Source organism: Anastrepha obliqua, chromosome 5, assembly GCF_027943255.1.
Source record: "Anastrepha obliqua isolate idAnaObli1 chromosome 5, idAnaObli1_1.0, whole genome shotgun sequence".
Taxonomy (NCBI): Eukaryota; Metazoa; Arthropoda; class Insecta; order Diptera; family Tephritidae; genus Anastrepha; species Anastrepha obliqua.
Window position 1 is genome coordinate 25,938,473 of NC_072896.1, and position 25,441 is coordinate 25,963,913.

At 36.0% G+C, this 25,441-nt stretch overlaps 2 protein-coding genes across 6 annotated transcripts in view; one reads left to right on the forward strand and one right to left on the reverse strand.

The window, feature by feature from the left end:
- LOC129248670 (E3 SUMO-protein ligase ZBED1-like) overlaps nucleotides 1-19,745 on the reverse strand; it is a 49,921-nt gene extending 30,176 nt beyond the window's left edge. Inside the window, exons 1-4 of the mRNA XM_054888301.1 lie at nucleotides 19,644-19,745; nucleotides 19,488-19,550; nucleotides 17,696-19,293; nucleotides 17,540-17,641 (exon numbers count right to left, since the gene is read on the reverse strand). Coding sequence (XP_054744276.1) covers nucleotides 17,540-17,641; nucleotides 17,696-19,293; nucleotides 19,488-19,550; nucleotides 19,644-19,704 — 1,824 coding nt within the window. The 5' untranslated portion in view covers nucleotides 19,705-19,745. The remainder of the gene's footprint in view (nucleotides 1-17,539; nucleotides 17,642-17,695; nucleotides 19,294-19,487; nucleotides 19,551-19,643) is intronic.
- The window catches only part of LOC129247207 (uncharacterized), a 118,526-nt gene that overhangs the window by 36,677 nt on the left and 56,408 nt on the right, over nucleotides 1-25,441 (forward strand). The window lies entirely within an intron of this gene.

Consider the following 25,441-nt stretch of genomic DNA (forward strand, 5'->3'; position numbering starts at 1 on the left):
TGTATGTAAATATGTGTACAGGATAAAGCCAGTCACCAGTTTTATCTTCTTATTGAAGAAGGCAGGATATATCTGCGTATGCAAGTACAAACCCCAATTATGTATTCATATCATTTACATACATAGATAAATAAATACATATGTATGCTTGTGTACCCATATAATTGTCTGCTTCCATCGATGTTTGCTAATCAGGTATGTACGTGATCGCTCATAATTGCTTTGATAAACAAATTTTTGGTGCTAATGCCATCGCAGCGCAGCGCTAAATAAAATGCTTCAGCGATATTAATGATTTGCTCAACGATGTACGCGTATGTATGTATGTGGATGTCTACAAAGGCATGTGACACTCTGTTGTGGCAATATTAACTAAATATTGTGTGTCGGCGGTGCTGATACAATCAATAAGTAGTGCACATGAGTTGGGTACACATGGCCTCGATTGGCCAATCGAATGCATTCTGTATGGAATTGATGCCTATTGATTGTTGTGACTACAGCTAATATACTTAAGTACTTATATTATATATTTGCACCTGTAGTGCATATGCACGGTGTTCACGAAATGATCAGGAGGTGGTGAATTTGGATAGTTATATATATATGTACATATACAGCTTTGGACACGTAAATGGCACATTTTTTAAAGCCAACTTTGATATGCTATACTAACGTCAATTAAAAAAAAAACGAACAGGTATTTGCTTCTTTATAAAGATTTATTTCTTATATTCAACGATAACACAAAACAAATATTGAATTCAATTTGAACACCAAAAAAATTTAAAAATTCTGAAAAGTTAAAGAAAATCTATTTAAAAGAATATTTTTTTCTTGTTTTAGTTTCACAAACCTGCAAGTTATTAATATTTTGTGCTGTAGCCTTTGTTTTTAATTACTGCTTCACGCCTGCGACTCATACTTTCTACGAGTTCTTGGCACTTGTTGTTAGGTATGGAGCACCATGATTCCTTAACGGCAGACCAAAGATCATTCAAATTTTTATAGTTTTTCCTTGCCACTTCCATCTTAATTTCATTCCACAGATTTTCGATTGGATTTAAGTTAGGGCTTTGAGCAGGCCAGTCCAAAACTTCAATCTTTTCCGTACTAAACCAACTCTTTACTATTGTAGTTTGGAGAAGTGTTTGGGGTCATTGTCTTGCATAAAACACCATTTAATGGGCATATTTTCAAAAGCATAAAGTTCCATGTGGTTTTTTTAAATATTTAAGTACTGAAACTTGTCCATTTTACCATCAATTCGAACGAGTGGGCCTATTCCGTGCCAAGAAAATGCACCCCCACACAATGATATTTCCGCCACCGTGTTTGACCGTCTTCTGGGTGAACCTAGGATTGTATTCTTGGGATATCGGTCGGTGTACAAATACTCTCCCATCTGGTCCTATCCTGTTGATTTTGGTTTCGTCACTCCACAGCACGTTTTTCCGAAAATTTAGACTTTTCCCTTCATTGGTTCTGCCGAAAGATAGCCGTTTCGAAATATTTTTCTTAGAGAGAAGTGGTTTTTTCCTGGAAATGCGTCCAAACAAGTTTGCCTCGTTTAACCGCCTTCTAACAAGCCGAGAGGATATTTCTGTGTCCAATGACTTACTAATATCGGATGCTATCTGCCGCGATGACATAAAAGGATCAACTTTCATCATCCTTATAATGGCAGCATCCGTTCGCGCATCGGCCTTTCGTGGTCTTGACTTCCGAGTTTTGCCCTTTGTCAGTATTTCGGGGCTACCAGCAACCAGAAAACCAGACAAAACGGTGCATTTAGGCGCCATAAGTTGGAGTATTACTGCGGCGCCGATAATAGCACAACAATTTTGCATTACCTAAAATTTATGTTTGAAAATTTTTCACATTGCGTTCATATGAAATTTTGTGCCATTTACGTGTCCATAGCTGTGGCTTTGGCCGAGCTCCTCCTCCTATTTGTGGTGTGCGTCTTGATGTTGTTCCACAAATGGAGGGACCTCCAGTTACAAGCCGACTCCGAGCGGCAGATATTTTTTTATGAGGAGCTTTTTCATGGCACAAATACACTCAGAGGTTTGCCATCGCCTGCCAAGAGCGACCGCTATTAGAAAAATGTTTTTCTTAATTTTGGTGTTTCACCGAGATTCGAACCTAAGTTTTCTCTGAATTCTTTATGGCAGTCACGTACCAACCCATTCGGCTATGGCGGCTCTAGTTTTGCATGAGGTATAATTTTATATTTTACTTAGGTTAGGTTGAAGCGGTTGTCCATTATAGGACACACCCAGGCTCATGGCCCATTGTGATGCCGCGTGAAGAACTAGCCCTTATCCCTCCTGAAACCAATGTGTACTATTCAAAAATTTCGCAGGATCCTTAATTTCGACAGAGCCGAGGTCTTCTAATTCGCTAAAGAAATGTCCGCCCAAAAATGGCGAGTCTACGTCTGGATAGAGCAGAACAGTGACACAGAGGGTGCGGGCTCGTTTCTTCCTCTTCCTCGTCTAGACAACTTCTGCAGAAGTCAATTGTTTGCATACCTATTCTCTGAGCATGCCTACCGATTAGGCAGTGCCCCCTTCAGTGTGTTAAGACGTTATTTTACTTAAGGACACATATATTTTGCACGTTAGTGTGATTTTTTAGTTAGGGTAAACATTTCTGATGAAATTTACAACTCAATTTTTTTATTTACTCTTTAATTTTTTGAGTTGTATTGAGTGAGTATTTTTTTTATTTATTAAAAAAAAACGTTCTGTTACGTCTTATAAGGACTTGTATAGAGGAACCTCAAGAAAATTTCTCGTAAGTGGCTAACCCTACACCAATAGCCGACAAATCTGCAATCCGACTTTGTTCAACTGCTCGTTGCAGATGCTTGAATTCACATGGTGGAGGTAAGATGTGCTCAGTATGCCCATATGCTGCATTACGTTGATTGCGGAAACCCATGCAGTTGGTTTATCGAGTAGGAAACGCATGGAGTTCAGAGGCCTGATTCAGTTTTCATTTGTACATTCTCACAGCAGTCGGTTCTGTGATACCGAATTGACTCCGACCCGACCGCCACAGTACAACAGCCCTGTCTAGTGCATCATATCTCAGTTTTCATGGTAAAATCGATTGATTTTTCACACGGTTCTTGAAGACGACAAGGTAAGTCATACCATTGACTCTGATCGAAGCCTCATTATTTTCTTCTAGAATAGCCAGTTGATCATTGGTGATTCTCCCTCATCAATGTATGCAATTGGCATGAGGCTATTAAATGTTTGTTGTACCGCAACTGGCCATGTTGCGTGTCTTTTCATTTCAAGAGCGCATGTTGAAGATGGCAGTTAAAATGTTAGTGTAGTGGCGCTGCCGTTTCTCACTGCGACGGGTAGCTACGATGGATTCTTGAAGGCGAAGAATTTGGTAGCCGTGAGCTACTGGTAAAATAGTAATTTACTCTCATCTTACATCTAATCTCCGGCAAACCTTACCATTTTTGTTGATGATGAAGCAGCGATAAAGGCACTGGCCTCAGAGCGCATCAATTCAAGATGTGTTAAAGAATGCAGGAGGTCGCTCTCGCTTATCCAACAACACAACGCCATACTTTGTTGGGTACCCTACTCTGGGGTGGAGGGAAATGAAAGAGCAGATGAGTGTAAAAGGAAGGGCTCTGAGTTTCACCTTCAACGAGTGGTAGAGTACATTAGTATTCCTCTAAGCGAACTGTACACTGCGATTGACGTGAGCGTAATCGGGGAAACCAATAGAAGGTGGTCTTTGACTACGAACTGCAGGGTCTCCAAAGGGCTCTGGCCAAAACTGAATCTTAAAAGGACAAAAACCCTATTGGCACTCTAACTAGTGGAATGGGTGTACCTCACAAGAACTTCTGCAGTAGTTGTGGAGATGAGGAAGATAAAGAGTCGGTATAACACCTCCTTTGTGAATGTCCTGCTCTTTAATGAAGCCGTGCCAAATATCTTGGCGTTTATCTCTTTGAAGATCTAGGAAATTTTGCAAAATGTCTCACTGGAAGGACTAGTTACCTTTTTTAAAATATCTAAGTGGTTTATGAAACTTAGTTAGGTGATGGAAATTAAATGCAGGTATCAGAATGTTCCTTAGGACCACAGAGTGTTTTGTCTTAGACAAGCCACCTGGCTAACCCAACCTAACCTAGTAGTTTCTACGTTGGAGTTTATTTTACTTGGACCGTCAAGCAGAGCCGGTAAGCATACTGTACCTCGCGCCTTCAAAGTTTATCTTCTTTGCGCAAAGTACGACTCTGATTAAAGCCTTCAGGCTGGTTAGGATTAACTCGAAATGTGTTTCGGAAAGGATCTGAGACGGGATATGAGTCATAGAGGATCTCCTTTTTTAATAAGTTCAGAAGAAAGCTAGAGCAGTCACTTGGACTACATTGGCAACTTCAGAGTATCGAATTCCTCGACATTAGAAACTTTCTTAATTTACGACTTTTTATGGGCATGTTAAGAAGGCATTGGACTGTTGGTCATACGGTCGCTAGATATGGAGCCTTGCATAACGATTTTTTGTAAGAGATGTATAGAGGTACATATGTATACAGGTAAAGTTTAGTTAGCACTTCCTTCTGGCACTTCTAATAATGCACTTCAGATTTCTCTTCGATCCCCTGGATAGTTTAGCCACAGGGGTGCAGGAGCGGCAGTTTGTGGGATAGTTGGATAATATTTAGGATCGGTACTGATTGTATTTTCTTGGGCGACCGAGGTGGGATGGCCTCTATTCCCAGCGAGTGAAATCTGTTTAGGAAGAGTAGACTGTTTTTATGAGCAGCTTATCTAATTGAAAATATAGAGTGTGGACATTATAATTTTTGGTTTTTATTATATGCGATTTTTTTTGGAAATATTCCCAAGATCCAAGAATCATATCATCCTGAGTTATATATTCTCATATATATATTTGTTAATTTTTTTGCTGGAGGCTCAGTAGAGCATCCATGGTGGACTTTCTTAGTAGAAGGACATAGTGAGCCTTGTGTTAAGCGCATACTTTATTTTTGGTGCATATGTACATACATACATACACATAGTCCTTAAAATCTGCGTTCACCTCACAAATATTTTGCAGTGGATTAAAAAATTTTACACATATATACATATATTTTTAGTTCAAAACCCATTTTATTTATATATTTCTTCATTATATTCTTAAGTTATTACAAAAATAAAACAAAAAAATAGCAAAGATATTTTACTATATTACATTTTTTGCATAACGATAAGGAATTGCAGAAACATGCAAATATAATAACGAAAAGTTTGCGTTCACTTTGTTTCTTTTAAAAATACCGTTTTCTTATTACGGATTTTTCATGTTTCTTGCTCACTTTTTATTCTTTGCTTAGCAATTTGAAGGCAAGTTTCTTTGCTTTTTTAGTTGAGTTCGTGAAGCACCCAGGCTCCCAATTTTTCGGTGAACTCCATTGAATGAATGTGTGAATGTGAATTCACGACTGGTTTGGCGACCGTTCTCCTTCAAAAGTAATTTGAGACGTTCTTCATCGAATTCAGAAGGCCTTCCGCTGCGGACGAGTCATCGACATCAAGGCCGCCGTTTTTGAACTTTGCGAACCAGTTCCGTACTGCAGACTCCCCACCTTCCCCATACACGCCGCAAATGTCCCGGGCTGCTTCGGCAACTTTTTGACCTCGATGAAAAGCAAAGGCCAAAGAAGCGCAGGTGTCGATTTTTGCCTCCTGGGTACTCCATTTCCTATCCTCAAAACTAATAAAAAATTAAAAAACTCAAAAAACAATTAACATAGTTTTGTAGATCAGAAAGAGGTCTATCGAATGGTTCCAACAAGACAACGACCTAAGACGCACAGCCGAGATCCTTAAGCTTTGGTACAACCTTAAAGCTTTGGTACAACGCTCCAAAACAGCTCGAAATACCCCACAGTCACTCGATCTCATCCTATTGAGCAACAGTGGGATCTATTAGAAAAAATAATTCAACAGCGTGTACTCGTAATAATAAATAAGGTCGCTTTGCAAAGTGTTATGGGGGCAGCATGAGCGAATATTACAACTGAGAAGCAAGAAAATTAGTAAACTCAATGTTAAATGGACTAAGCGAAGTCCTAAAACCTCTTGACTATTCAAGAAAATAGTCATTTTCGTTTTTTTATATTATTTATGAAGCTTCATCCATATGTTTTAAATGTGAACGCAGACTTTTTAGTTGATATATTTACATGTAGCTGCAATTACTCATCGTTATGTAAAAATTGGAATGAAAAATCTCTTTATGTTTTTTTGTTTTTTTGCTTAAGGGGGCAGCCTGGTTTATAAGGTCAAAAAAATAATTTTTTTTTCGTTTTAAGCGATTCCTAATATATTTCAGAATATTCACACAAAGTTACAGAGCCTAATTCTCAATATTTCCGTAGATACAAAGCCAAAGGTAGGCGAGCGTTAGGTAGTTACGCTCTGACCGGACAGCTATAGTACAAACTTTATCTTCTTTTCTCGACTTTTCATTTTTATGATTTCTTTGAATTGGCGTACATGAATGAAAAAAAACTAATGAACCTTTTGAAATGAATCATAGCTTGTTTCCTTCAGTATTAAATTCTCTTCTATTTGAACTAACAAAATAGATTAAAAAAAATTTTTCAAGATTTTTATACCAAGTTGAAGTGAATTTTTTTTATAGAAAGGCATTTTTTTCTTTAAAACCTCCAAAAAGTTGAAATTTTGGAATTTCTCTCAGTTTTCTTAGTTCATCTAGAATCAAAAATCATGATAATTAGAAATCCATTTGAATTTTTTGCTTCAGATAATAATTACGAGCTGTATCTTGTACGCCAGTTGGAAACTCCAGCGTTGCAGCGCTCTACTAATTTCTATGTTAAACATTTTTTTCAACTTATTTTAACTAGTACAAAATTTTTTTATACTTTTTAAATGTTCATTAAAAGATAGAAAAAACTCTGCAGTACTAAATTAATTTTTTCCTTAAAAAAAAATCGCAAAGAGATGCAATTTTTAGACCTCATAAACCTGGCTCCCCCCTTAAGAATGCAATGAAGAAATAAATAAATACAATATTTTTTCAACTAATATAAGTTTGTATTGTGTTTTTATTCAACTTAAAAATATTTGTATGGTGAACGGATACTTTATGGGCTATGAAGGGACTTAATGGGAAGAAGGGAAGTAAAGATTTTGGTAGGTCCGATTTCAGTGTACGAGCTGTTCTCCTCTCCATTGAGAGTATGACTTCGACCTATCATAAACCGTCTTTATTTCTTCTTTCCAACACATCTTGCCTTATTTAAAATGAGTTATTTCTGATATGCAAACCCTCGACGGCTCCTCGCTTCTGAATGAGCGAAAATTACAGCCGGTCGGCTGCCTTCCGTGTTTTCTTCCTTACTCTCAACTTATTACAATCACCCTGTATTCCTTTGGCAAATAAGATGGTATATAAATGCGCGCATTTACATACATACATACATACAAACACATGTACATACCACATATACATAGACGTCCAACAATATAATTTAACCAGTGCACAGTTTACACACTCATTCACACTCATCCATTAAATTGGTTAATACAATTAATGTCTTGACGGTAATGAGTGTACAAATATTTGGTTGTCCGATTACTGGCTGTCAATCAACAATTTAAAGACGAAATTAAGGTTGGTGAATGTAGTGCGGGATCGTAGCTTTCAAGTTAAATTACAGTTACGACGATATTTATTACCACAATTAGGGCTGGAAAAATGCGATGCACAATGGAAAATTTTCTCAAATTGAATGCAATAAACAAATTGTAAATTATGAATTATTTTGCTTTCAGCTTTTTGTTGTAATCGTAAAATGACAGTCGCACATGAAATTCATCACGAATCTCTTCAACCGTTACCGGTTATTTTCCTGTTTATTCTTTTCACTATTTTCTCAGTTGCGTACTGAAGTGTTTTGTTCGGCGCAGTGGTTCAAAATATTTGAAGTTATTGCTGCTGCGTAGAAGATGAGCGTAAACAAATGCTTCTTTTTTTGTCAAATGCTTCTTATATTATGCCTTTGTACAAGTTTTGAGCCGCTACAAAAAAATGTAGGTACATACATATGGCAGTTAGATTTTCTTAACCAAGTGACAGTTGGCGGCAACTTATAATCAAATGAATATGTACAGTATTGGCCAAAACTAAAGCACCCCCCTAATGGCATTTCAAATAATGTCAAATAACTCAATAAAACAACATCGAATATTACTTACTTTTACACCTTGTTTCTTCTTATTATCTTGGTGATTAATAAACATAACAAAAAATTTTCAACATTTCTTATATTAAAAATTAAATTAAAAAATATTAATATTATTCAAAACTTGTCTGGACAAAACTAAAGCACCCCCCATTAAAGCGAAAATAATTGTTTTTATTCTTCAGTATTTTGTACTAAACCCATTATTTTTGATAACTTCAGAACATCTTTTTGGCATAGAAGATATTAGGTTACTAATAATTTCCGGAGAAATGTTGTACCAGGGTTCTTTAACCGCTTCAAACAGGGCTTCCTTTGTGCTGCAATTTTCCCTATTAATTTTTGAATTTACAATCTCCCACAAATTCTCAATGGGATTGAGTTCGGGAGATTGAGCTGGCCAGTCTAAGACCTCTATAGCATTTTGCTGTAACCACGTTTTACAGTGCCTAGAGGTATGCTTCGAGGTATTATCCTGCTGGAACCTCCATCTCAGTGGCATTTCCTCCTCAGTGTGTGGTGGCATTGCATCTTTAAGGATGTTTGTGTACATGAAACGGTCCATAATTCCCTCTATTCGATGAATAGGCCCGATACCCTGGCCAGAGAAACAACACCAGACCAAAATGTTCCCCCCACCATACTTGGTAGTTCCGATACAATACTTCGGATTTAGTCGCTGTTGCTTTGGCCTTCTTACTCGCCTTATCCATCTGAATGTTTCAAATTATATTTGGATTCATCAGAGAATAATACAGTTTTCCATTTTTGAACTGTCCAATTAATATGCAATTTCGCAAACTCGAGTCTCGCTTTTTTGTTTTTGGCGGAAATAAATGGCTTTCTATCGCTTTTTTGTTTTTGGCGGAAATAAATGGCTTTCTAGCAGGTCGTCGACTGAAAAGTCCGGCCTCCACTGCTCGTCTTCTGATCGTTCTAGAACTTACCGGCAAAGTTAAATCAATTTTTATTTGTTCAGAAGAGAATGTGGGATCACTCTGAATTTTTCTTTTAATCGTGAAGTCCTCTTGTCGTGTAGTCTTTCGTGGCCTTCCTCCACTATGGATTGCAGAAATAGAACCCGTTTGTTCAAATTTTTTTATAAGTCGCGATATTACACTTCTATTTATTGAATATTTCTCACTAATTTTGGGTCGCGATAAACCACTTTGCCAATCACTTATTATTTTATTTTTAAATTCATTTGAATACGCCTTTCTGGCCATATTTGCTGATTTCCCGTACGAAATGTTTTGTCCTACTAAATCCGCACGTGTTTTGCACAAATTATTCTAACGAACTTTGACTCAGCTTTAAATACCGTTAGGAAGAGAAATTAACTTAAAAACAACAAAACAAAGCCGTAGTTAAGAAAAAAAATGTGGGGTGCTTTAGTTTTGACCATTCAGTTTTTAAATAATATGAACATTTCAATTTTTTTTTTAGTATAACCAAAACGCTGTATATTTGATATTATATTTTATAAATACTTAAGTAACAAGGAAACACATGACATATGTAGGTATATGCCATATTTCAAGATGTTTGATTGAGAGATTTAGCATTATTTGAAATGCCATTAGGGGGGTGCTTTAGTTTTGGCCAATACTGTATATGTGAATTTATGGACACATATGGATACTAGTGGTATCAATCCCGAAATTGCGGAATTTCGGGATTTGATATATTTTGAGGTTATAATTTATAATATATGATATGCGTCTCGGGAGGTGAAATGAAAGATTTGAAATAAAATTAGCGGATTTTCATAACAAATGGTTATTTGTATCTAAAAAAATATTAGAAGAATTTGACAATCTCTAAAGTTCTTGTTTTTTAAACTAAAAAGACTGTTTTTTAAAAACTAAAAAAATTGAATATGAAAATTTTTAATTTTACCGAACCAGCAGCACTTTGTGTCACCCAATTTGGGTGGTAGCAATGATTCTTGGTGAGGCAGTCGCCTCCATTCGCGTGACTACCATTCGGAATTCAGAGAGAACGTAGGTTCGAATCTCGATGAAAGACCAAAATGAAGAAAAAGTTTTTTCTAATAGCGAATGCCCACGGCAGGCAATGGCAAACTTCAGAGTGTATTTTTGCCATGAAGAAGCTTCTCATAAAAACTATTTGCCGTCCGGAGTCGGCTTAAAGCTGTAGGTCCCTCCATGTGTGGATTAACATCAAGACGTACGCCACATATAGGAGGAGGAGCTCGGCCAAACACCTAACAGAAGTGTACGCGCCAATTATTTATTTAATGATTCTAACTCAGGATGAAAGTGTTCGGATCACACAATTATCTGGGGCTCAGAAAATCCAAGAGTTATTGTTGAAAAGTCTCTCTATCCTCAGCGTGCGACTGTTGGTGCGGTTTATGCTCCGGCGGAGTCATTGGTCCTTGTAGCTCGAGCAACAGTTACGGTGAATGGATTGCGCTATCGAGAGATTATTAACGATTTTTTATAGCCGGAACAACGTTTCATTTTAACAAGACGGCGCTACGTGCCACACAAGCAACGAAACGATTGATCTTTTATGGGAATAACACCTCTTATTGGATAGTAAGTAAAGTAACCCAAAACTAAGGGAAAGTAAAGCATAAAAACCTTTTTAGCGAAATATTTAGTATAATGTCTATTGTTTTAAAAAAAAAGGGTCAAAAGGGGCCGATAGAGGGGTGTAACCCCATCTTAAAACTGAAAACCGCACCCGCCGGAGGCTTATAGTTTTTAAGTAATTTAACGTTAAAATTCTGTAATTTAGCGAAAAGTTGGTGTTGCCATACACCTGAAATAAAAACGAAGTTCGTATGCAGAGATGTTCAGTGGAGGGTTGATTGTAAAATTGCAATTTTTTTTGGTGTAATTTAAAATTGAGAAATATTTTTGTAAATTTGTAGAATTTTTGTATATAATTTTTTTCGCATGGGCGGCCTTCGGCCGCGCTTCAAAAAAATAACCCTCATCAGTCCGACTCCGGCTTCGCAATCCACAGTAGAACTCCTTTCCGTGTTAAATCCATTGAACCCAATACTAAAACTTCATATGCGTATGTGTAAAAAGGACGCACAATAACCCCCATCCCCATAATTAACACTAAACTGAAACACTTCATTTTTGTTCATATTTTTGTTTTCATTTGCAGGCATCCGGCAACACCATACTGTTGTCATTCCAATCTTCTTCTTATTCGCGTTTAAAATTGTAAAGTGGTTGTATGCACAAATGCATTTGCATTTCATTTTAATAAAAATAATTCGAATATAGATGCTTTCCATTTCAATTCAACCGGGCTATTCGGGTCATGCTCTCCTATTTCGATGTAACTTAAATATGTTGCTCTCTGGTCAAAATAATGAGACACGTATTTTTTTGTTTGCCCGAAAAATTTTTTTTTCAAGAGTTATCGGCAATTTTGTTTTTCGGTTCAAAATCGATTTTTTTTAATTATATAAGAAACATTTTTTTTTTAAATGCCCATAACTTAGCCAAAAATGAACCGATTTTAATAATTCTGGGTTCAAAATGATCGTAATTACTTACACGAGCGGCTTCATGTAGAAACAATTGCAAAAAAGGAGTCGAAAAATTTTTATTTAGCAAAAAAGAAAAAAAATTGAAATTTTTTCGAAATTCAATATTTCAAAAAGTGTATTTTTGTTTTTTTTATAATTTTTCCCAAATCAAGAGGACACCTCAAACTTCAATTGAGCTGAATGCACAGTAGCTGAAATGAGTCGTTTTTGAGTAATGAATTTTTGAGTAAAAAACCTGTTTCGCACTTTTTGTTTTTTGGAAAATAAAAAAATTTCAACTACCTTTTTGCAATTGTTTCTACTTGAAATCGCTCGTGTAAGTAATGATGATCATTTTGAGCCCAAAATTATTAAAATCGGTTCATTTTTGACTAAGTTATGAGCATTTAAAAAAAAAATTTTCTTATATTATTATTAAAAAAAAATCGATTTTGAGCGGAAAAACAAAATTGCCCATAAAGCTTGAAAAAAATTTTTTTCGGGCGAATAAAAAAATACGTGTCTCATTATTTTGACCAGAGAGCAATATATTTGAGTTACATCGAAATCGAAGAACATGTCCCGAATAGCCTTTTTGAATTGAAATGGAAAGCATCTATAAGGATAAAAATAAGTAAAAACACGCGTGTGAGTGTATATTTAGTGTATTTTAGTGAAGTGTAAAAAAATATATAGTGTAATGTGCCAAATTATAGTGCCCAAGGACATTTTGAAGGCAAATAATTCCGAAATTATTATTTCCCGAATAATTTGGAGTTATAAAGAGTGTTGCTTAACACCTCACTAACATCTCCACCAAGTTTCATTAATAAAGACATTATATTATAGTTTGCCAAAAATTGCCCAATAGACATTATTGCGAATCCCAGCCCCTTATTAAAAAAAGTGATAAAAAATAATTCAGTCCCGTGAAAAATTTTCGGGCTCCCGAAATTGCATTCAAAATATTCGAATGCACCCTAATAATAGCATAACTTGTGATATGTGCATGGAATAGCAATTATACCACATTATAATTATATTAGTAATGCTATTTTTTATTTTTTCGTTGCTCAATTTTCATATTCATTTAAGCGTGACTTTAGTTGTAACGGAAATTCACACGCCAAACAAACAAAAAAAACGATGAAATTCTATAAATAGCGATTTTATAATGTTTGTCTTAACAAAACAATCAAATATTGATCCAAATTTTGATTTGTTTAAATATTTTGCCCCTAACTTAAGCGTATATTGACCCTTGGCATATCTTGTGAATGGAACATACTTACATACATATTTATTTGCACAACATTTCATCAGCTTGAATGACTCATACGTCTGAAAGAAAGCCAGTAGCTCAAAAGTATTTGTGATATTTTTGCATTAACACCTTCAAAATTAGTCTAATGAGAAATTCACTGTAAAAGCCTTAATTAAATACGTATGCATGTATGCGTGTGTGTGTGTGTGTAATTCAGCACAACTCTAAAATTCATTCATATAATGATTGTGAAATCGACAATAGAACAATGGAAATATATGTATGTATGTATGTATGTATGTATACCTCAACATCGACTTTTAACGATCATAACACATAAATCTAAAAAACGCCTAATAATTATTGTAATTAACTGAGACAAATCACGAACTTTACAAAGAACCAGGCTTCAAAATGTAAGCAATCGTGTTTGCTTGTGTATGAATATGGGTACACGTGCCCGAATTCATACATGCACGCGCACATACATACATAAATAAAGGAAAATTCTATAATGTTCTGGGTTTTTTGTATTCGTGGAAAGGCAATGATAAATAATTTTGAATGTGAGACAATATACATACATACGTGCGAAGAGATTTAACTCCTCTGTAGTGCGACTCGCTAACTTTTAACGATTCAACAATTGTTATTTTTGTCTACAGTATTTGTCGATTGCACCAACGATTTTGCTATTCACAAACTTATGTTAACTAACACTAAACAGCTGTCTTCTTCTTTTTATTCAAACTGATAGAAAGTGGCATCTTTGTCAAGGGGTTAGGGGTAGTCAGAGGCCCGAAATAATCATGATTTTCAATAATTTCTTTTTTGCTAGTCAATTGCTTTATTTTACAAAAAGAAAAACATAGCATTAGTACATCATGTTTTGGTTTGACTTTAGCAAAATTTCACAAAAAAAATTTATATTTGCAAAAGTTATCGCTGTTTCTCCAGAATTTCCCTGCGGTGATCATCACAAGTCCTTGGAGATTCATCTCAAATCAATCGGACAAGAGAAATTAGTTTTACTAATAGATAATCTTCTTCCTGTGGTTCTGCAGGTTAAATCCATTAAGCTATTAGGTTGAAGGAGATTGGCCTTTGGAGACAACTTCCTGTAGGACATAGTAGCATCTTGAAGCAGATCTCCCCTGCCTTCTCTGTTCTTCGCACTGATCTCTCCATCAGCAAACTGGGTTTTGAAGCGGAGAGTCGGCACGGATATAGATACCTCTCTTTTCACTGACGGATCCTGGATGGAGTTTGCATTGGGAGCGGGGGCTTACTCTAAATCAGCCAGCATTTCGGTCTCCTTTAAACTGCCGGAAACAAGCAGCGTTTTTAAGCAGTGGCTTTCTGCAAGCATGCAAAATGCTTCGGGATCGCTATTGGGAGGGAGACATTAATATTTTTTCAGATAGTCAAGCTGCGATCAAGTCCCTGTCGTCGTCGTATTGCAGGTCTCTTCAGGTGAACTCAGGTGAACTCCTCAAACGTCTCGAACGTGCAGGAAACATTTCCCTTATTTGGGTTCCTGGGCGCAGGAACATAGAGGGAAATGCAATTGCCGATGAGCTTGCCAAGAAGGGATCGACAGAACCGGTTTCAGCAGTCCGCTTCTCAGACATCGGTGTCCCCTTGACCGTTGTTAAAGGGGAACTACAAAAATTCTTTCTAAAAAAAGCGCAAGACAAATGGAGTGTGCTATTTCGAAAACACTATGGCCTCAGTACGATAGATATAGAAAGCTTAACGTGATGGGAATCCCCCGCCATTCAATTTCCAAACTAATTGCAGTGTTCACTGGTCACTGAGTGATCGGCATTTATGCGGAGAATGTTGGAATTCCGTGCAACATCTATTGCAGAAGCTGTGGAGATCCTGAAGAGAAAGAGACTGTGGAACACTCTCTCTGCAAATGTTCGGCTCTGGTGGCCTTGGCGCCCTTAGGGTGCCCTTTGGGGATGACTTGAAGAAATTCTCCAGCCTAGATCCCTTTTCCCTCCTCCACTGGATGGCTGTAGACGGTTTTTCTCTTCCCTAAATCTTTTCACAGGTAGTGGTCCACATTATGGTATCGAAACGGCACGTAAGTGCTACTTGAAGTGTACCTGGAGTACTCTTGCCATCTTACCTACCTACCTAATAGATAATCTTGTGCCTGATTGGAGCGTTTTTTGTTTTTCAAAATTAACAATATGGAGGCCTCAGGAAATATTTTAATAATAGGACTATGTTTAAGTTCGTGCGGTTTTTTTTCGAAATTTGAAACTTTATTGACGTAAAATGGTTACAAATTTAATATTCAAAGTATTGTCCATCGCTTACTACTACTTTTTCCCATCTTTCTGGCAATTCACGGATTCCCTTTGTGAAAAATTCGGTCGGTTTTGCCGCAATCCACGAATCGATCCATTTTTTGACTTCATCGTAATTACGGAAGTGCTGGTCAGCCAGGCCATGTTGCATCGATCGGAAGAGATAGTAATCGGATGGCGCAAGGTCTGGACTATACGGCGGGTGGGGTAGGACATCCCATTTGAGCGTTTCTAAGTATGTTTTGACCACTTGTGCAACATGTGGCCGAGCATTGTCATGTTGCAAAATAACTTTGTCGTGTCTATCGGCGTATTGCGGCCGTTTTTCTCGCAGTGCTCGGCTCAAACGCATCAATTGTCGTCGGTAGACATCCCCCGTAATCGTTTCATTCGGTTTCAGTAGCTCATAATACACAACACCCAGCTGGTCCCACCAGATACACAGCATAACCTTCAGGCCATGAATATTCTGCGCCGACGTCGATGTTGAAGCATGGCCAGGGTATCCATACGTTGCCCGACGTTTTGGATTGTCGTAATGGACCCACTTTCCATCGCCAGTCACAATTCGATGCAAAAAACCTTTTTGTGCCGTTGAAGCAGTTGTTCGCATGCCATAAAACGGCGTTCAACGTCTCTTGGCTTCAATTCATACGGCACCCAATGGCCTACCTTTCGGATCATTCCCATGGCTTTTAAACGTTTGGAAATGGTTGATTGATCAACTCCCAAAGTTTTTGCAACCTCTTCTTGCGTTTGAGCCGGATCTTGATCGAGCAATTCCTCCAATTCGGTATCCATGAACTTTGGCGGCGCACCCTCGCGTTCTTCGTCTTCCAAGCCAAAATCACCACTTTTAAAGCGTGCAAACCACTTCTGGCACGTTCGCTCAGCTAGAGCATGCTCACCATAAACTTCCACCAAGATACGATGACTTTCGGCTGCTTTTTTCTTCATATTAAAAAATTCCCCGCAAAAACACATTATTTGGCACGAAATTCGACATTTTCAAGTGTGGTAAAAATATTGTTGTTTACGCTTCAAATAAAAAACTTATACTGACGTTTGTGCCTTACGACAGTAGCTCTCCAATGAATGTTTGGAAATGTGGATCGATGGAATAATAATCAAGTTACGCCATCTGTTGTAAAACCGCACGAACTTATCGATAGACCTATTATTTTCCAGATTTTCGAGAAAAAAACCAACAATTAATAGTTTAAAAAAAATATAAATTTTTGAAAAACAAAAAAAAATACTTCGATGAAGCACGAGTTTTTTATGTTTTTCAAAAGCAGTATCAATTTTATTGAAATCTACCAAGTGGTTTTTAAGTTACAGTGATCACTAGTTCAAAAAACATCGTTTTGAGAAAAATGCATTTAAAGTTTTGCTATCGATTTGTGGGCTATATAATAGTTCTTCAGCCGTCATAGCAGCTTCCAAAATATCGATTTGCTGTTGCCTACGTGGCATTCTATTTACCTTCTCGAGTGTTATCGTTAGTGCGCTTATTTGCCACTTTCATGCGTGCAGCATCCAGCTACTTGCTCCCGAACGCTGTGCAGGGCCCCTTGCACCTTTTGTTAATTGTTGAATAACTCGAAAAGTATTTGACGGATTCACTTCAAACTTACCTTCTAACAATATTTTTGAGATATTATAATATATTTTAAGAGAATGCAAACAAAATCGAAGTTTTTTAAAATTCTGACTACCCCTAACTAGAGCTGGCAAAAGATCGATGTTTGTCCACATCGATGTTTCGATGTTTTTTATTTGAAAACATCGATTAAACATCGAAGTTAGTAAAAGAATTTTTTTTTTCATTTATTTAATATTGACTTCATTATTCAACACATATATAAAAAAATAACAAAATAATGTTTTTCAAACAAACTTAAATTAACAGTATTTTGATTTTTTCAAAACAAATTAGATTACGAAAATATTATTACTTAACTTAACACTATTTAAAGCTTTTAAAAACAAATGAAATATCCAAAATATAATGATAACTTAACATAACAGTTTTGTGAGTTTTTCAAACAAATTAAATTATGAAAATATAATGACTCAACTTATCAGTTGTTTGAGATCCATTCATTTTTATTTAGGAAAACCAGCATATCCACATTTTTTGGCTTTAGTGAACTTCGTTTTTCACTCACTATTAAACCTGCTTTGCTGAACATACGCTCACTTTCAGTTGACGTAGCCGGTACGCAGAGATATTTTTTTGAGCTCATCTTCAATGGCTCATCAGTCGAGATCTGAAAAAAGTTTAGTATTAATTATAATGCTAGATTTTATATAGCATGAATTACCTTCCAGCAGTCTAAAGGGTTTAAACTAGAGTTTATATTTTCCATGTTGAAGTATTGACGAAGGGTCAAAATCGAATCAACTCGGGAATTACGAATTTTTTGAGTTTTGTTTTTTTCCAAAAAATTAAGAAGTGGAGTTTTATCGCATAGTGGTGTTGGCAGGCTAGATATATTTGGAGGGTGATTTTCTTTGTAAAGTGGCGAAAGTTCATTTTCTAAAAATTTTTCGGCTTCTATAGAGTTTGTATTTGAAAAAAAACCCTCCTTTTTAAAACGCGGATCCAGTAATGTCGACAAACGAGTCACAGTTCTTTTTTCATATGGCAGTAGTCTTTGCCGTATGCCTTCCATTAGCAAGTTGCATACGTTACGGCCATCATCAGTTTCTAGTCGATCTTTGATTTCACTCAAATTATGCAAAAGTCCGCTAACCAATGGTATAATTAGCGAAACTGTTACATTAGAGCTGGATGATGTTTGTACCGTCGCATCCTCGAATAGTGAAAGAACCTGCTTTAAATCTTCCAGAACAGATAGCTCATCAACTGATAGAGGTAGTATTGCTTTCGGAGTATCTAACAGGACTTTAGCAATAGCTGACTTTGTGGCCAAAATGCGCTCAATCATGTAGAAAGCACTATTCCACCTTGTAGGGCACTCCTGTTTTAGACTATATGGCTTCATTGGTTCCTGGGCTTGCTTAAATTTTGCATACGCTATTGAGCTGCTCTTGAAAAACGAAACTATGCTTTTGCACTTTCCCATAATTGTCTTAATATTTTCAAGGGAAAAACAGCTTTGGACAATTAAATTAATGCAATGAGCAAAGCAAGGCACGTTTCGCTTTTGTAGAATCTCACATGCTTTTACAACGTTCCTCGCGTTGTCTGTAACAATTGCGCTGACTTTGTCAATAACTTGCCATTCCACAAGGACTTCGCGCAAAGAATTTGCAATATTTTGCGACGTGTGGTTGGTTTCGTCAATGAGATTTTTGGTTGACAAAACAGCTGCTTTTAGCTCAAAGTTGTCATTGATGAAATGGCAAGTGACTGTCATATAACTTTCGTTAGCCCGTGACGTCCAGCAATCTGTTGTTATAGCGCAATAGTCCACTCGGTCCAGAATACAGTGTAATTTGTCTTTCATATTTGTGTAAAAGTCTTGCATGCATGTGTTTCTCAATTTGTTACGAGAAGGCAGCTCGTAGCGAGGATCCAATGTACTGACAAAATTACGAAATCCTTTGTTTTCAACAACTGAGAACGGTCGCATGTCGGAGCATATATAGTGCATTAGTGAGCTATCAAGACTCTTTTTCCTAGCGGAAGATGCTTCGTATTTTTTTTCAATGAAGGACAAAATAGACCCTGAAGATTTCGGAAGCTCGCTAACAGTTAATCCTCGATGCATCCGTTTCAGGTGTCCAGCCAAATTAGTGGTATTGCCACATGTTATATATGTTTTTCCACACTGAATGCATTTAGCTGAACTGCCATCCTTTGATTTGTTAAAAAATTGCCATACAGCTGACTGACCGTACCTTGTTCTTTTTGCTGGGTTTTCTTCTTCCACCTCCTTTGAGCTCGTCTTTGAAACTGCAAAAAAAAAAAACAAAAAATAATTTGTAGTATTATATATATGTATGTATGTACAAGTACTCTTATACACCTAGTCATCACTTTGCGTTGGGTATACGTTCCCAAAAAGTACGACTCAAAGCGACGTCTAGGTGTAGATATTTTGTATTAACAATACGCACTCAGCTACATACATAAAACGATAATCTTACCTTTGCCACTAGAACTTTCTACAAACCGCTCCATTTCAATCACTGCCTGCCAACACCAAAAGCCTAAAATTTAATAATTTTCATATTAAAATGGTATACTTAATCAGTTTTTTTAATGTAGAAAAGTTTTTTAATGCATAAAAGTTTCTTACTTACCACTTTCGTTCCACGTGCAATTACTAAGTGATGGTACAAAATTTGCGAAAACATCGAACATCGGTTTACGAACATCGATGTTTCATTTTCAAATTGAAACATCGATACATCGATATTCCGCCCAGCTCTACCCCTAACCCATTAAACTAAATTTTCACATGAGGGATCAACGCAAAGAAGAAAAACAAAAAGGCATACTAGCCAAGCTGTTAAAAGCAACTGTGAGTGTTTTTAACACACTTTTATTAGCTCGGGTTGTATGTATGTATGTATGTAACGGAATCTTTGAGCTTAATTTTCACTGGCTTCTAAAAATCTGATCGACTTGAAATTTTGCACACCTATCAAGGACCGTTGACAATGCAATAATTTGATAAAAGTTTTCCATTATCCTTATTAGGATTGCCAGGATTAATATTTTTTTTTACTGTGGGCAAAAAGTAAGGTGAATTTGGTTGTAAAATGAAAAATCTTTATTTAAATTGTAAATCAGTTTCTCAGGCTCCCTCCACGAAATAAGTTCTTCATCCCGATTACTTCTTTATCACGGCCGATAACTGCATAGCTTTAGACTCACAGTCGATATGAAAGGAATTAAATATAACACGAATATATCGAATAATTTATTCACTGACTGCAATGATAACAATAATTTTCATTCATAATAAAAAATATATTAGTTTAAAAAAAAACTAAAAAACACCCTTTTTTGCTAATCGAACTAAAAAGTAGAAACTAAAAAATAGTTAAAAAAAACTAAAAAACACGCTTTTATTGCTAATCGAACTAAAAAGTAGAAAATAAATTTTAATGACAAAGGGACCTATAATGAAGTAATAGCAAATCGAACGATCAGTCATAGTCAACTACCTCAGAACAGAATTATAACAAAAATTAAGATACAAATAGAGTAATTCAAATTACAGTTAAAAGTGTTAGCTTTACTCGTATTGGTATCATCAGCGTAGATCAAACGTGAAAAATTACTAGGCCTGCTGATCAACATTTTTTTAAGGAACTTTGGTAAATCCTTTGGCGAGATGCTACTTCAATTTTGCGCTTTCAGGTGCACCGATTTTAGGAATAGAAATTTGAATTCAGTAGGAGCTTCTTGTAATGAATTTTTCTAATGAATTGTAAATTCAAAATTGGATAACTTAAATCCGCCCACTGTTGCACTATTACGCTTAAGAAAGCGGAGTGCAATATCGAGGAACCAGGGAGATATTTGATGGTTGACAATTAGGAATTACGGATGATTTGAATATTCTGCAAGCGGGAAATGCCCCACCTTTATAATCCCTTAGACATATTCAAAGTGTTAGCGCAGGGATTTATTGACACATTTTGACAATTTATTTACAAACAAAAAAAAAACGGTCAAATGAGCCTAAAGCCTAACTAAAGTAAGCCGAATGAGCCTTAAGCTTAACTATAGTATGCAAAAAACACAAAAATCGGTAAAAAATAGGTCAAATGAGCCTAAAGTCTCACTGGTTCCAAGTTGCCCTGGCTAAATTCTTTCTGTATAACTCCCTCAGTTTTCCTCTGATTTGCTTGAAATTTTGACACAAAATTACGGAAGCATTGAGGTTTTTAAATATGCAAAAAACACAGAAATCGGTAAGAAAAAATATCTCAAATGCGCCTGAAGCCTCACTAGTACCAAGGAATTGCCCTGGCTATCACCCTCAGTTTTCGTCTGATTTGCTTGAAATTTCGACACAAAATTACAGAAGCTTTAACCTTTTTAAATATGCAAAATTTTATTTTATTAATGTTTTTCTTCTCCAAAAAAAAAAATCATCTAAATTTCAAATTTTCAATTAAAACTTTTTAAACAATTTCGAGTATGTAATTTTATAGCCCATTTAATTCTGCTATAATAAAGTGCAAATACGAAGTGGCAGTAAAATTGCGTTCATTTTTCACAATTCTCTCTGCTGCTGGTGTTGTACATGCACATTTTCTACAAAAAAGAAATGCCCTTCTAAAATATCTGATTAAAAGTTAAAAATTTTGACGAACATTTCTTGATTTTTTTTTAATTTGCAAAAAGTTTGAAATTTTGATTTATGTGGTTTTTGTAGGAGAATAAACTATATTTTCATAAAAAAAAATTATTCAAATCAAATCAGAAACAACTCAATTGCAAAAACTCAATAAGTCTAACAATAAGCCCTTAGAACGTGCCAGCTGATACGATCTACATACATACATATTTTATGAGAGTGCCATGTAAATAAAAAAATACATTTATCGAAAAAATATAAAATAAATTGAGATAATTCACAAATTTTCCGTAATAAATTTATAATTGAAAATAACACTATACAACAGAACACAAAAAACAAAAATAAATAAATAAAAAATAACAAGGAAACTGTGAACCACTTTGTTGTTGCATTTGCTTATAAAATTTGCTCCCTCTCACTTACTCTTGGAACACAGCTTTATCATACATATATCTGTAATGTAAAAATAACATAGTTACCTCTTCATATACAATTCATTCAAATCGCTGATTCACGTATATGTATTTTTGTTTCCCCTCCACCCGAATCCATTGCCGGAACCTTGCAATTTTTGAAAAACTTTAATTTTGTCGTACAGTGTAATTATAGAATTCTTTTATTTTTAGAAAAGTAAACATTTCATATTTGGTTTATTTGAATTTTATTCATTTGTAGCATCTAAAAGCAAGTGATGAACCACATTTGCGCAAAGGTGTGTAAGCAAACTGATCAATGGCCAGACTATAGTCAAGTAAACAAATATAAAAAAAAATTCAAAAAGAACAACAAGCGAGAGAGAGCAGCGTGGTCACATTTGTGTTTTTGCGGCCTTCGGCTACGGGCAGCGATTGCATTCGTCGGTAATCGCTCTAATACACTTAGAATATCTACTTCAATAACGGATGCTCACCTATGCGGTGTGTGTTTGGTCACGAGATTCACACCACACAGCTTTATGCTGTCTGTTTCTCTGGCTAAAACTAATTTTTTACATATATTAAAATCATCTTTGTTTTATTGTTATATTTTAGTAAATACTGTAAGACATAGGAGAGGTAACTTTGTTTTTATAAAATTTCGTTATGTAGTAAGTAATCAGCAGCCAAGCCTGCTTATTTGTGTATGTTAGAAAATTAGATTGAGCGAGAGACATGAAGTGTGATTTTTAATTGCCGTTATTAAAGTATTAGAACTCATTATTAAGTGAGCACGGAGACTAAAGCTACGAGTGAGTAGATGTTAAAGAGTTATGATAACAAAAAATAGTGATTTTGTTTTGTTGGTAAAGTGTACTTTGCTTTGCTACATACTAAATTTTTAGCTCTTCCGTAGATTTTAAATTTACATAAAGCAGACAATTTTTGGTGGGTTTGGCTAAAAAAAAGTGATTGAAGAATAAAAGTATAAAATTTTGAGATATAAACTCACAAACTCTGCCGTTCGGAATCGGCTTGATACAAACTCACAAAATTTTTGGTTGCGAGTTTTTGCGATTTTTGAGAAAAAATATTTTTTCTATTTTTCTTTTCCGTGAGAAATTCTCACTTGATTGAAGTATGGGAATCGAGGGCATAAAGAAGAGGATGAAGGAAATTATGTGTATAACTTTTTTTTTAAAAGCTTGGAAGCCAACAATTCGTCTGGCAAATATTTAACTTACTTAAAGGAAAAGTCGTGAAATCGTAGCAAAAATATTCGTTTAAAATGGCATAAGATTAGTCGCAAAGCTGCCTTAGCCGAATGGGTTGGTGCGTAACTACCATTCGGAAGGTTCAAATCTCGTTGAAAGACCAAAATGAAGAAAAAGTTCTTTCTTGTAACGATCGCCCCTCGGCAGGTAAGCCAAACCATGGATTTCTGCCATGAAAAGGCTCCTCATAAAAAAATATTTGCCGTTCAGAATCGGATTGAAACTATAGGACCCTCCATTTGTGGAACAACATCAAGACGCACGCCACAAATAGGAGGAGGGGCTCGACCAAACACCCAAAAAGGGTGTACGCGCCAATTATATGTATATGTATATATATGTTATATGTACATATTTGAAACGGAATATTCAGAGTGGCTTAATGCATCAACGATATTTGAGAGCATCTTGAACATCCTTCAATGGGTGGCCATAGAATTGTTCTTACTGAGAGTTTTCAAGGATGTTATCTTTGTAACGCTTTTTTCTACATAGATTTTTTAGGTACATTTTCTGCGGGGTTTGCACTTCGACCTCATGGTCTATTGTGCCCTCTACTCATCACAGTACCATCCAGGATAGAGCTGGGCTGGATTGAGCGCGTGTGCCTTTTTTTGGCTGCAATTGGTCGAGATGTCTCAACCAGGAGAAGGTACATTGGAGTCTCCTGGGATTGGTCGTAGAAACGACATTAATCAGTGGACTATATCCCGATCATGTGCAGATAGATGACTACGCAGTCTTCAGTGACCTGTGAGAATGACCTTGAGCTTGAAAAACTAGCAATCGGCACAGAATACTTGGTTTTGGAGCAATTATAGCCATATTCTAGCGCCTATACCTTCTGGGATCTTCGAGCCATCGGTGTACTAGTGCAGGGTACACTCCTGGGGTTTCCTTTCAAATGCAGGTCTACTCCAGTTCAACTTATGGTCCAGTCCAATTCTGAACTTTTTTTCGAATTTGACGACTTTAGAGATATCATCTCTGGGTAGCTGGGTAAGTGGGAGCTACAGCCTCAGCACCTCCATGTTTTTAGATGGCATCATTTTTTCTCTCCAGAAGCCTTCCCTGGTAATATTCAATAGGGTACGCTTGGCTGATCGCTGAATAACTGTATGAAGTGGTGTCAGCTTAAGGTTCACGTCCATCGCTGTTCGCACTGTTAAGAGAGTGATTCTCAACGCTTAAGCGACCGCTCCATATGTCACCATTGGTCTTATTATCATGATGCACATCCATCTCAGAATTCTTCGGCTACAGGTCCAAGATTTTCCTGCTAGACGTTTGCAGCTCATGAGAGCCTTTGTTTCTTTGTATAAGGTTGCGTCAGTATGCCTCTTCCAGCTAAGCTTGGCATCCAAGACAAGACCAAGATACTTAACTTCGCTGACCATACCTGGTTTTGATGAAAATTTAATGAATTTTTCTAAATTTTGTGCACAGTTTATAACCTTCACTCAAATGACTTTCGTTAAAAAATGAATTATATTTTTATTGAAAATTAGGCAAAATTAAGGTCAAAAAAATTAAATGTCGAAATTTATAATCACAAAGATTTTCGAAAAATTAAAAAGTTGAGAATTTTGATTTAAATTTAATGAATTTTGTGTAAAGTTCGCTGACCAAACCAATAGCAACCCCCTAAATGCTGATATCCCTCATTCCTGGTAAAACTCTTTTCCTAAATTTCGCTTTAGAAGAAAATTTAGATAGATTACAGCATGCGACAAAAATCAACTTTTTTTGTAAAATTGAAAATTGCACATTCACGTGAAACCATAGATTTTAAAGGGTGATCAATTTAGAGGTATCGGATTTTAAATAGAAATAAAGCAACGAAAATTGAAATTGATTGGACAATCTTTATTTTTTTTGTGTAGAATCATTTACGAAATTTATTTTTTAAGGGGGGAGCCTGCTTTAGAGGTTTAAAAAAATAGATTTTTTTTTGCATAAATATCTTCCCAAACTCTCCAAGAATCTGTCCTCAAAATTTCAGAAGCAAATTCAAAATATTTTCGGAGTTACAGAAGAAATTGTGACCAAGCGTCGAGCAGGTATACGAGCGGATTTTTTATGTACAAAAACTT